General features: G+C 48.6%; 1 protein-coding gene and 1 long non-coding RNA gene across 4 annotated transcripts in view; one reads left to right on the top strand and one right to left on the bottom strand.

Annotated features, from left to right (window-relative positions):
* The window catches only part of sli (slit guidance ligand), a 1907921-nt gene extending 1900749 nt beyond the window's left edge, over positions 1-7172 (top strand). For 2 of the 3 annotated variants that reach the window (XM_076203204.1, XM_076203206.1), the window contains 5 exons: positions 1338-1572; positions 1951-2174; positions 2642-2862; positions 3687-4014; positions 4490-7172. In XM_076203204.1, coding sequence (XP_076059319.1) covers positions 1338-1572; positions 1951-2174; positions 2642-2862; positions 3687-4014; positions 4490-4716 — 1235 coding nt within the window. In that variant the 3' untranslated portion in view covers positions 4717-7172. The remainder of the gene's footprint in view (positions 1-1337; positions 1573-1950; positions 2175-2641; positions 2863-3686; positions 4015-4489) is intronic. The other variant, XM_076203205.1, reaches the window with a different exon arrangement.
* The window catches only part of LOC143035954 (uncharacterized), a 113577-nt gene that overhangs the window by 84965 nt on the left and 14791 nt on the right, over positions 1-13821 (bottom strand). The window lies entirely within an intron of this gene.

Raw genomic sequence — 13821 nt, 5'->3', positions numbered from 1 at the left:
CTCTTGGAGGCATCAGGAAACCGTCCATGGCCGTGGCCATTAGTTCAACTCGAAAGTCATTCGTTAAAGAGATTTTGACCCAGGGCAGTGGACAAGATGCAGGGATGACCCGTCATCCAGGAGGTGCCAAGATAAGAGGGTAGAGAGGAGTGGAGTGTGATAGGGATGGAATGGGTGGGAGTGGTTTCTATGCCTTTGTCTTTTGGCTACCTCCCGTGTAAGGGGGAAAAAACCCTTTGGTATATGTATGTATGTACCTGGAAATATAAGTTAGGACGTCGTTACTTGCTGCGAAGGCCGAGGGGATGGCGGTTCGAACTCTGCCACCGGCGAAGTTGAACCAAGGGCATAGTTCATTAAATTCCACGCTTCAAAGTCTCCTGTAAGGAGCACCATCCTAGCCTTCAGATAGGGGGAGTTTGTGACGTTAAACCATCATATAATCAAGAAATATTGATTGTAGGACAGTATGATATAAAGGAACCTGTGTCCTCTATATAATGGTTGCATCTGAGGCATTTGGAGTCCGTCATAAAGCTGATTCCGTTTTTAACATATAAGTGTGGAGGTGACCTCAGCTTATGCATGCCAATGGAATTTTTATTTTCCTTGATTTCTGGAAGAGTTACATGGTCTATTGTACAGTATTTTATGATCTAGATGCGAATGTGTTATGGTAAAGGTAATATTAGCTAGATGTTCACACCACACGTTCCACTAGCATTACACATAACTCACTGATGGCGAAAGCTAAGCAACCTTCTCCACACAAACACATTAAGTTCATGAGAGCAAGTTGTGAATGTTTGCTAGTTTCCAGGCATGGAATTGTGGCCAAAACGATAGGAGACTTTGACCTGCCTGAGGCGGCAGGCGCTGCATATAGTTCAGGGGCAGCCCCCGCGGACCCTTTCCCAGTTGAGGAAGGAACTGGTGCAGGGCCACCTTGGCGGCTGGATCCCTGGCGGCTCTGCTGTGCCGGGGATGCTGCCTGGCAACTTACTTCCTGAGAGTTCAGTCCTTTGTAGGAACCGATAACTGCCACTCCCCTTAGTTGTCTAACCACATAATCTAAAGTTGTCGTTTTCCGATTGTAGCCTAGTGCCTTCTGGGATATGTGTCTCATCTTTGGCCTCACCTATACAACATTTCATCTCCAGGCTGCTTACTACCTGCCGGTTAGCGAGAGTTCCGTCCTATGTAGGAACCAATAACTGGCACTGCCCTCAGTGGTCTAACCACATAATCTAAATGTGTCGTTTTTCGGTTGTAGCCTAGCGCCTTCTGGCATATGTGTCTCATATTTGGTCTCACCTATATAACATCTCATTCTCCAGGGAAGCATTGCGAGTACCTCACCCGAGTACACTTTGGTGCCAATAACTCGTTCCTGGCACTGGCACCCCTCAAGACCAAACCGTCATCCAACGTCACTCTGCGGTTCCGCACCAGCAGAGAAGATGGAGTTCTTCTGTACATCGGAGACTCTGCCCATCTGGCTGTAGAGCTCTTCAAAGGTCGTATCAGGGTCTCCTATGACGTGGGCAACTATCCCGTATCCAATATGTTCAGGTAAGGATAGAGTGCAGTATTCAGTGTCAGTGGATCTGAAAAAAGTGAAGCTCATTAATTTGTATGTGTGGGTATGCTTAAGTGCATGCGTAAGTGTGTGTGTGTATGCATCAGTGTGTGTATGTATGTGTGTGTGTAGGCGTGTGTGCATGTATACGTTAGTGTGTGCGTGTAGGCGTGTGTGTGTGTGTGTATGCATAAGTGTGTGCCTGTGTGTGTGTGTGTGTATGTACATATATATACTGTATGTATGTATATTATGTATGTATGCATGTATTCAGGTTTGCACGTAAAGCGTGTGTATCACCCGAGTTACCCTTCCTCAGTGATAAGCTTACCAGTATTATTTGTAATAACAACAACAATACCAACCCACAGCTATGAAGTGGTCAGCGACGGAGATTGGCACTCCGTGGAGCTGCTAACCCACAAGCAGAACTTCACAATGCGAGTCGATCGCGGGGCAGCGAGGTCGATCGTCAACAACGGCGAAAAGGAATTCCTGAAGACAGATTCGCCGATGTACATCGGAGGACTTACGAAAGAGGTCTCCCAGGCAGCCATGAAGCAGTGGCATCTTCGAGATACAACCAGCTTCCATGGTTTGTCGTCTTTTATTTATTATTTTACTTCTTTTCCGGTGAAATCGAATAGATTTGGACAATAGATACATTATGGGCCTTTTGGTGTCTGTGTTTTAGTATTATGGTTATGACTGAAGAGTTAAATACCATGTGAGGACGGAGCCTTTATTTGTTTGACGTTTCGCTTATTACAGCTTTTTCAAGTACAGAAAGAGAGAGAGAGAGAGAGAGAAAGGGAGAGTACTTGAAAAAGTTGTAATAAGCGAAACTTCGGACAAATAAAGGCACCGTCCTCACATGGTGTTTAACTCGACAGTCTTGTCGTCAACTGCTACTTTCATGTTATGGTTATGTTGGTAATGATTAGGTAAATAGATAAATAAGTACAGAGATCAATGAATTAATCTGAGAACCATTACTCTACATATCTTGAGGCATTTTCGTGTAATGTAAAATCTAATTTCTTTTTAACGCGTTCATTGTAGGCTGCATGGAACGTGTATACATCAACGGGCGAATGGTTGACCTCGGGTCAGGTCAGCAACACAAGGTGGCTCCTGGATGTGGAGGGGAAGAGACCGTTAAGGATCAGGGAAGAAGCAGAGAACATCACAAGGGAAGCAAACCAGCTTCCACCTTGTCCTTACACACGCTCCACGCAGGACAAAGTGCTTCAAAGGAAGAAAATCGAATATCCGACATACAGGTAAGGCGTGTTCCTCCTTAGGGTCTGTGGTTTTACGCGAAGGTTCTTGATGGTGGTGGAGTTCCGGTCGGTGAGTCTTGAGGCAACAGCTGTCATGATCCTAACTCCTCACTTTTACTAAGCTCACTAACATCTCCTATACCCTGGTTCAGGCTTAACCTTGCTGAGATCCATACTCCATTGTAGGAGAGAGGCCAAACGCAGAGTATGGGATCCAATTTATTTAACGTTTCGCCCAGCAGGGCTTCTTCGGAAGAAGGCCAGCTGGGCGAAACGTTAAATACATTGGATCCCATACTCTGCGTTTGGCCTCTCTCCTACAGTGCTATTGCAGTTGTTGCTGCTTCTATCCATACTCCATCCTGACTAAGGCCACTCTCTACCCATATGCCCACCCTCACCTTTGCCAAGACACATTCCCACCCATTCTGAGGTATATCCCCCCACCCTTGCTAAGGGCAGTATTACACTCCACCCTGATATAAACCAAGCTTATTCAACACCCTATGTTATCCCCCGAGGCTCATCCTCAACCTTGTTGAGATCCATACAACATCCACTGAGGCCTTTTACCCACTTTGGTTGAGTCAGCATTAATCTATAATGTTTAAGGAAATGGACAAGATCTTACTCTATCAAGGCCTTTCTTAAAGTCCATAAAAGCCATGCGCCTTTTACCCACTTTGGTTGAGGCAGTATAAATCTATAATGTTTAAGGAAATGGACAAGATCTTACCCTATCAAGGCCCTTCTTAAAGCCAAGCTGAAATGCTCGTGTGAAAGTCCGTCCACATTTACTGACATGGTCTCGTTCTTTCGAGCAGGTTCACCCCCCTGTAGAAGAGGAATCCCCAGAGCCAGATCCTTGTGAGAACCACCGCTGCCACCGAGGTCGCTGCCGCCCCAAGGAGGGAGGCCAGGGATACTCGTGCAAGTGTCGGACGGGCTGGTCGGGCAAGTACTGCGACGAGCGTAAGTATCCACGGGGTATGACTCAGCTTACGGAGGCCATGGAGGGCAAAGACGGACAAAAGACGCTCAGGTCAGGCGTGCTGGAGCGTGGCAAGTCATCACAGCAAGATAGGAGGAACCAGCAGCAGAAGGATGAGGAGAAGGAGGAGGTGGAGGTGGAGGAGGAGGAGAAATCCACAGGTCAGTCCTAAACGTATCGTTGCGTTCAGTAGTAGTCGAGGGTAGAGCCAGCAGCTGCTTTCCTTTGGGCACAGTTGGTCCTTTACAGCTTTGGACGTTATCTTTGGTTGTCGGCAGTGTCTGCGTTTTGTTTACTGTGTGTCAAGGAAGGTTTGGTCCACAGTATTGTAGACAATAGTTACCATCTGTGTCCGGTGTATTACACATTTTTATTTTGCCACAGTAGTGAAATTGAAACTATCAAGCATGAATGAGATTCCTTATATCATTGACTTATTTTATGGCTACATTATTTCCTTTATTTCATACTCCTAAGGAGGAAACTGCTCATAGTCGCACTTGTACATAGTAGAGTACAAGCCTATAGTTCAGAGTATTCGTATGTGTATGAAAGTGAAATATTTTATCATGTCAATGAACAAGGTTGTTTCTGGAGGGCACAGTCGAGGTCTGATACGATTTCTTATCCTTCCAGGCCCAACCTGCCGCAAAGAGAAATTCACAGAGTATTATGTAGAGAATGGATGCCGCTCCAGGAAGCCCATCAAAAATGCCATTTGCAGTGGGTCATGTGGTCCGCACTGCTGCAAACCACGCAAGACAAAGCAACGTAAAGTTCGCCTCATCTGCAACGACGGCACAAAGTACACCAAACAGATCGAAGTGATCCGCAGGTGTCGTTGTTCCAGACGCTGCTACTGAACCCCCCCACCCCCAACTTCGCATTACTGAAACCTGAAATCCTATTGTAGTTCAGAAGCCATTACCCCAAATGCAGATAAGAAACCGATGTTTTGTGTCTGATAAACTGAGTTGGAAATGAGAGGCTCGCCCCCTCAGTAGCGATACTTTAATTGTGGTTGGCATCTGGCGTCTTTTTGGACTTGGAAAAGAAAAGGCAAGGTATGCTGCATCGAGAAGTGAGAGGAAGAAGGGATGAAAGTCAGAAGGCTATGGTGCATCTGTCTTTGTCAGAAATGATCAATCACAGGATGTTGCTTCTTGGAATGTAATATGTATGTTGTGCTGCCATTTTCTGAGTTTGTTCATGTGTTAGATATGTCAGGGTGATGTGAAGATGTGTGCTAACGGGTGGACCAGGTCGCCACCCGAGGAAAGATCGCTTCCTTCTCTATTACACTGCTTCCATTTGCTGCAGGAAAGCAAAGGTACTGCAGTAGCACTGAAACTTGAAATGCATACCAGAACTCAAAAAATAACCTGGTAAGTCGACACTGCAATATTCCAAATGGAATCGTTACCCTTTGTAGCCTCAGGGTGTCCCTTCCAGGAACCTTGTAGCACCAGCCTGACCCTGAGATCTCTTAGTCGAGAACCAGGGCCCAATATAGGAACTGAGTACCAGCCTACAGGGCTGCACCCCCAATGGGAGTGAGAAATGGTGGAGGCTTTGTCTCTGGAAGGCAGGTGTCTCCACCTCTCGGAGGTCACTGACACCACCTGCAGGTGCATCTAGGAGGTGCCACTTTCAAAATGGAAGCTTTGCAATAGTGCAAGGATGCTGCAGCAGCGGTGTGTGTATAGTAATTATCATGATCAAAACAACTTACCTCATTTAAGATATAACCAAGCCTAGAGCTATTCTACTGTATGTGTAGTCTAACTTGAACCCATGTAGTGTCATGCCTGCTGTGTGCAATTATCATTACTATTGGTAGAGTTTTATATTGTCATTTTATCAAATTTAATAAGATGAACTTGATATTAACTAATACAGTAACTTCCTTCAAGGTCACAGTCTCCCTTTAATATTTGGATGTACATAATACTCCTGGATAAGCTCCTAATAGCCTAAGTTACACATGGCTATATAGCTTAAGTTACATATGGCTTTACTTCAGAGATAAAACTCATTTTATTTCACCACTTGCCACAGAAATGGACCTCTTCCTTATGTGCTCAAGAGAATGTATCATTATTATAATTTCATGTTTCCCCAATATATTCATTTTCAACAATGGCATGTGAAGTTTATTTATGGTTACTTCCTGGGTCTGGTATGTTGTCTAAAAGTCCTACATTGAGACCCATGTGCTCTTTTGTTCAGCTTTGTGTGGACAGAGCATCAGTTCAAGGAGCCCCTAGCAATGTACCAAACGGTAGTAGTAAGGATGTGGATGTTCTTTCGTTAGTCACGAGGCCCCACTGTCTAAACAAATGTCAGTGGTACGCTAAAACCTATTTCACTAGCCGGACAGACCACTGTTAATTGTTGTGCACAGTCATTTGTTTACAAATCAGCTGGAATGTACCACGTCACACCAAGACTCCTGTGATTGGTCATGAAGTTCTGTTCCATGTTGTGCTGTATTTTGAAATACCAAGCCCAGTGGCGTTGGAACCTTGTACGTACTTTTAAGTGTATGTCAATATAACATCTACAACCCATGCATTACCCGAGAGTGCATTTGTGTGCCATTATGTATGAAGTGAATCTTATTTAATATCTTATAGTCATTTGTAACATAAGATATCTCCAGCAGGTTTGATGAACTCTGAAAAACAGTGATGCACGGAAACTATTATGGAAAAAATTATTTAAAAAGTTGATTTGTGCCATACTAGAAGAAAAAATAAAAACAAAACAAAAATCTGAGCATTGAACTTACAACAGGAGATCTGACATTTATCCTAAGAATAAGGGTAGGTTTTAATGTTTAGAATATTAGGTGCATAGGGCAGAGAAGACATGTTTTGGACACAGTCTATGTCATCACTCATGCACTGAGAATTGAATGACCCTGAAATTAAGATTCTGTCAAAGCTTTATGCTTAGAAATGATGTTACCATTCTATTTGAATTAACACCAGAATATGTCTCTGTATCAAGGAGAAAGGTACAGAACCCTCTGCTTTAGATTTTGCTATTTGAAGTAATGCCCTTCTCGCAAGAACACTACAGCATTCGTGTACCTTACCAATCGAACCCATACACAAATCTCACTGATATGTAATAGAATATATTTTTGTTTGTAAATAGTTCTTGACAGTTTACTTTTTCAGTGGGAATATATACAATGTAATTTATTTCCTGACCTCATTTATTTGCTTATAGCCCTAATTAGCCATTACCACTTGGTCTGGCATCTTGCTTGTACGATGTACAAAACTATCAACAGAGTAAATTCAAACGTGTTCCTGTAGTTTTTCAATAACCCAACATTTGAAAACTATTTAATGAAAATGGAAATTGTATCTACCTACCTAACTACATATCAAGGACTTCTTTCCCCATTATACAGAGGGTAGCCAGGTCACAGTCAAGCACCCACTGCCACCCGTTCCACTCCCTCTCATCTTAGCTCCTTGTGGATGAAGAGACAACCCTTTCTCCCGCCCACCACCTGGATCAGAAGAAATGCAGCAAGATACACTACGTCCACAGCAAGGCAGCTTCATTAAATCGGCGAACCCGCACCCCCATCCCCTCATGCAGAAATTAGAGAAGCCAGGGAGAAATACCTTTGGGCTGTATCAAAGTATCATCCACACACAACCACTCACTCATCTCCCCACTTGGCATGAGTGGAGTCTAAGAGGCCTGGTGGTCCTACACCTGTGGGTATGATGGTAACCCAATCGGAGCAGGTGACCAAAATGATCCCATATTAACACAAAGGGGCTAACCCACGGATTTTGTCGAAAAATCGTCAATTTATTATTAGGGTTAGGGCGTCGTTGTTGTTGTTGTCGTTCCCTAGACTGTCTGTCCGAGCAGTCCTGTCTCCCCAAGGAAGGCCACACCAAAAACTGGGTTTTCCCACAAATCCTTTATAGAGTGTATGTTGTGTTGTTTGCGTGCATGATTGTGTATAATGCAGTCTTCCATTATGTGTTGTATGGTATGGGGTGAAGTGTTACATCCTGGGCAGCTGTTCACAACACGGTCGTCCAGCCTCTTCTGGTAGCTTAGAAGTGCTGGGTGGTGACCGCATCACAGTCTGGCCAAGTGGACTCTGTCCTTTCGTGGGAGAGAGGATTCAGAAGGGTGGATATCAGGGGGTCTGGCATGCAGCAGTGTGTTGTCTTTCAGTGTGCTAATGGAGCTGCAACGTCTACGTCGTGGGACCACCCCCCAACCCCAAGAGTTGGGGGCCAATCAGCAGCAACCACCCCTGGCCATCAGCTCTACGCAGATGGCACCGATCCCCAAGGGTTAGGGCGTCGTTACTTGCGGTGAAGGTCGAGGGGATGGCGGTTCGAGCCCTGCCACCTGCGAAGCTGAACTAAGGGCATGGTTCATTAAATTCCACGCTACAAAGCCCTCTGTGAGGGGCACTGTCCTAGCTTTCCGTTGGGAGGAGTTTGTGATGTTAACCCCTTCCATACGATGCCGCATATGTAGGCGGCATGAGGAGCAAGTGGATACGCGAGGCTGCCATATCGGCGTCTTGATTATATTTATTGTAGTTGCCCCTGCGTAATGACATTCTCTCTAAACCAGTGGTTCCCAAACTTTTTTCTGTCATTTCCCCCTGCACCCAGGTCAACTATCCAGATTTCCCCCTTCATGTGTAGCAGGGAAAGAGTAGTTCAAGTACACTGTGACTATTTACTAATTTATTTTTCAAATGTACAAATATACTGATAAACAGGCATTCTCTCTCTCAGACATGAGAAAATCCATCAGAGATTTTTTTTAGTCAGTAGGTAGTTTAATTATTTCCCCCTGGTAGCTTCCAATTTCCCCCCAGGGGGAAATTTCCCCCAGTTTGGGAACCACTGCTCTAAACTGTCTTCATCACATTTTCTATGGTTATCAATACTCACGGGTGAAAGAGAGAATGATCGATATAAGCGGTGACTATACTTTATGATGCGAGTATTATTACGACACTCTCTCCCTCTGGAGTAAGTTTGGGCCAAATCGGAGACATGACGGTTTTTGGCCAAATCCGTGGGTACCCCTTTGGTAATTTTGAGGGTCATTCTGGCCAATTGTCCCGATTGGGTCACCACCTCAACTACAGGTCGAGGGCCACCAGGGCTCTTGCGAATCGCACTTATATACGGCTCATGCTAAAAGTACGGGCGCCAACAGGCGGAAATGAGAGGGAGAGAGTCGTCCACAGGGAACAGCGAGGTAGACGTGGGGAACATGAACCCAAGGGCGAGGTTGTGGCGACCAGCCAAATTTGTTTGTGTTTGCGTAATTTTCCCCCTCTCATTTCCGCCTGTTGGCGCCCGTATTTTTAGCCTGAGCAGTATCTAAGTGCGATCCGCAAGAGCCCTGGTGGCCCTCGACCTGTAGCTGAGGTGGTGACCCAATCGGGACAAGTGGCCAAAATGACCCTCAAAATTACCAAAGGATTTGGAAAAAACCGTCATGTCTCCGATTTGGCCTAAACTTACTCCAGAGGGAGAGAGTCGTCCACAGGGCACAGCGAGGTAGACGTGGGGATCATGGATCCAAGGGGGAGGTTGTGGCGACCAGCCAAATTTGTTTGTCTTTGCGTAATTTCCCCCCCCCCCTCATTTCCGCCTGTTGGCGCCCGTACTTTTAGCCTGAGCAGTATGTAAGTGCGATCCGCAAGAGCCCTGGTGGCCCTCGACCTGTAGCTGAGGTGGTGACCCAATCGGGACAAGTGGCCAAAATGACCCTCAAAATTACCAAAGGGTTTGGCCAAAAAAACCGTCATGTCTCCGATTTGGCCCAAACTTACTCCAGAGGGAGAGAGTCGTCCACAGGGCACAGCGAGGTAGACGTGGGGAACCTGGACCCAAGGGCGAGGTTGTGGCGGCCAGCCAAATTTGTTTGTGTTTGTGTAATTTTCCCCTCTCATTTCCGCCTGTTGGCGCCCGTACTTTTAGCCTGAGCAGTATCTAAGTGCGATCCGCAAGAGCCCTGGTGGCCCTCGACCTGTAGCTGAGGTGGTTACCCCATCGGGACAAGTGGCCAAAATGACCCTCAAGTAGACAGTGGGATAGGGTGCACATCACCGTAGACAGCACAATCCTCAGACCAAGGGTGTCGCCGGGAGAACCCTCCAAAGTTCGGCCTTTCGACGTTTATGCATGTGGCAGGGATACCGTCTCCCTGACTGCTGTGCCATTGCACTGCAGGGCATCCCCCCGTGGAATTTGGGGGGAAATCCGAAGGTCAGCGATTTGGTCCAAACTTGCGCCACAAGTACACAGTGGGACAGGGTGCACGTCACCGTAGACCGCGGACTCCTGAGACGAAGGGTGTGGCCGTCAGAGCCATCCAAAGTTCCGCCAAATGACGTTTATGCCTCTAAAAGGGATACCGTGCGCCTGACTGGTGTGGGATTGCAGTGGAGGGCATCCGAGGCCTTGCCGGACCTGTGGGTGTGATAGCGGGGAAATCGGTGGAGGTGACCAAAATGACCCAAAACCCAAAAAAACTCAAAGGGGGTACCCCGTGGAATTTGGGGGGAAATCCGAAGGTCAGCGATTTGGTCCAAACTTGCGCCACAAGTACACAGTGGGACAGGGTGCACGTCACCGTAGACCGCGGACTCCTGAGACGAAGGGTGTGGCCGTCAGAGCCATCCAAAGTTGCGCCAAATGACGTTTATGCCTCTAAAAGGGATACCGTGCGCCTGACTGGTGTGGGATTGCAGTGGAGGGCATCCGAGGCCTTGCCGGACCTGTGGGTGTGATAGCGGGGAAATCGGTGGAGGTGACCAAAATGACCCAAAACCCAAAAAAACTCAAAGGGGGTACCCCGTGGAATTTGGGGGGAAATCCGAAGGTCAGCGATTTGGTCCAAACTTGCGCCACAAGTACACAGTGGGACAGGGTGCACGTCACCGTAGACCGCGGACTCCTGAGACGAAGGGTGTGGCCGTCAGAGCCATCCAAAGTTCCGCCAAATGACGTTTATGCCTCTAAAAGGGATACCGTGCGCCTGACTGGTGTGGGATTGCAGTGGAGGGCATCCGAGGCCTTGCCGGACCAGTGGGTGTGATAGCGGGGAAATCGGTGGAGGTGACCAAAATGACCCAAAACCCAAAAAAACTCAAAGGGGCCCCGTGGAATATGGGGGGAAATCCGAAGGTCAGCGATTTGGTCCAAACTTGCGCCACAAGTACACAGTGGGACAGGGTGCACATCACCGTAGACCGCGGAATCCTGAGACCAAGGGTGTGGCCGTGAGAGCCATCCAAAGTTGCGCCAAATGACGTTTATGCCTCTGGCAGGGATACCGTGCGCCTGACTGGTGTGGGATTGCAGTGGAGGGCATCCCAGGCCTTGCCGGACCTGTGGGTGTGATAGCGGGGAAATCGGTGGAGGTGACCAAAATGACCCAAAACCCATCAAAGGGGGTACCCCGTGGAATTTGGGGGGAAATCCGAAGGTCAGCGATTTGGTCCAAACTTGCGCCACAAGTACACAGTGGGACAGGGTGCACGTCACCGTAGACCGCGGACTCCTGAGACGAAGGGTGTGGCCGTCAGAGCCATCCAAAGTTGCGCCAAATGACGTTTATGCCTCTAAAAGGGATACCGTGCGCCTGACTGGTGTGGGATTGCAGTGGAGGGCATCCGAGGCCTTGCCGGACCAGTGGGTGTGATAGCGGGGAAATCGGTGGAGGTGACCAAAATGACCCAAAACCCAAAAAAACTCAAAGGGGGTACCCCGTGGAATTTGGGGGGAAATCCGAAGGTCAGCGATTTGGTCCAAACTTGCGCCACAAGTACACAGTGGGACAGGGTGCACGTCACCGTAGACCGCGGACTCCTGAGACGAAGGGTGTGGCCGTCAGAGCCATCCAAAGTTCCGCCAAATGACGTTTATGCCTCTAAAAGGGATACCGTGCGCCTGACTGCTGTGGGATTGCAGTGGAGGGCATCCGAGGCCTTGCCGGACCAGTGGGTGTGATAGCGGGGAAATCGGTGGAGGTGACCAAAATGACCCAAAACCCAAAAAAACTCAAAGGGGGTACCCCGTGGAATTTGGGGGGATATCCGAAGGTCAGCGATTTGGTCCAAACTTGCGCCACAAGTACACAGTGGGACAGGGTGCACGTCACCGTAGACCGCGGACTCCTGAGACGAAGGGTGTGGCCGTCAGAGCCATCCAAAGTTCCGCCAAATGACGTTTATGCCTCTAAAAGGGATACCGTGCGCCTGACTGGTGTGGGATTGGAGTGGAGGGCATCCGAGGCCTTGCCGGACCAGTGGGTGGGATAGCGGGGAAATCAGTGGAGGTGACCAAAATGACCCAAAACCCAAAAAAACTCAAAGAGTTTTTTTGGGTTCTGGGTCATTTTGGTCACCTCCAGCGATTTGCCCGCTATTCGAGCCACAGGTCCGGGGCGGCCTGGGATGCCCTTGGGTGCAATGACCGGGCAGTCCGGCGCACGGTATCCCTGGCGGAAATTTGGATGGCTCTGCCGGCCACACCCTTGGTGTGAGGATTGCGCGGTCTTCAGTGATGTGGACCCTGTGCCACTGTGTACTTGTGGCGCAAGTTTGGAGGAAATCCGAAGGTCAGCGATTTGGTCGAAACTTGCGCCACAAGTACACAGTGGCACAGGGTGCACGTCACCGTAGACCGCGGACTCCTGAGACGAAGGGTGTGGCCGTCAGAGCCATCCAAAGTTGCGCCAAATGACGTTTATGCCTCTAAAAGGGATACCGTGCGCCTGACTGGTGTGGGATTGCAGTGGAGGGCATCCGAGGCCTTTCCGGACCAGTGGGTGTCATAGCGGGGAAATTGGTGGAGGTGACCAAAATGACCCAAAACCCCAAAAAACTCAAAGGGGGTACCCCATGGAATTTGGGGGGAAATCCCAAGGTCAGCGATTTCCTCCAAACTTGCGACACAAGTAGACAGTGGGATAGGGTGCACATCACCATAGACCGCGGACTCCTGAGACGAAGGGTGTGGCCGTCAGAGCCATCCAAAGTTCCGCCAAATGACGTTTATGCCTCTAATAGGGATACAGAGCTCCTCACTGGTGTGGGATTGCAGTGGAGGGCATCCGAGGCCTTGCCGGACCTGTGGGTGTCATAGCGGGGAAATCGGTGGAGGTGACCAAAATGACCCAAAACCCAAAAAAACTCAAAGGGGGTACCCCGTGGAATTTGGGGGGAAATCCGAAGGTCAGCGATTTGGTCCAAACTTGCGCCACAAGTGAACAGACGAACGTGGTGCACGTCACCGTAGACCGCGGACTCCTGAGACGAAGGGTGTGGCCGTCAGAGCCATCCAAAGTTCCGCCAAATGACGTTTATGCCTCTAAAAGGGATACCGTGCGCCTGACTGGTGTGGGATTGCAGTGGAGGGCATCCGAGGCCTTGCCGGACCAGTGGGTGTGATAGCGGGGAAATCGGTGGAGGTGACCAAAATGACCCAAAACCCAAAAAAACTCAAAGGGGGTACCCCGTGGAATTTGGGGGGAAATCCGAAGGTCAGCGATTTGGTCCAAACTTGCGCCACAAGTACACAGTGGGACAGGGTGCACGTCACCGTAGACCGCGGACTCCTGAGACGAAGGGTGTGGCCGTCAGAGCCATCCAAAGTTCCGCCAAATGACGTTTATGCCTCTAAAAGGGATACCGTGCGCCTGACTGCTGTGGGATTGCAGTGGAGGGCATCCGAGGCCTTGCCGGACCAGTGGGTGTGATAGCGGGAAAATCGATGGAGGTGACCAAAATGACCCAAAACCCAAAAAAACTCAAAGGGGGTACCCCGTGGAATATGGGGGGAAATCCCAAGGTCAGCGATTTGGTCCAAACTTGCGCCACAAGTACACAGTGGGATAGGGTGCACATCACCGTAGACAGCACAATCCTCAGACCAAGGGTGTCGCCGGGA

Source organism: Oratosquilla oratoria, chromosome 19 (genome assembly GCF_046742065.1).
Source record: "Oratosquilla oratoria isolate Oo_2021 chromosome 19, ASM4674206v1, whole genome shotgun sequence".
Classification (NCBI taxonomy): Eukaryota; Metazoa; Arthropoda; class Malacostraca; order Stomatopoda; family Squillidae; genus Oratosquilla; species Oratosquilla oratoria.
Note: the sequence above shows the minus strand (reverse complement) of the source record. Positions and strands in the feature narration are given on the sequence as shown.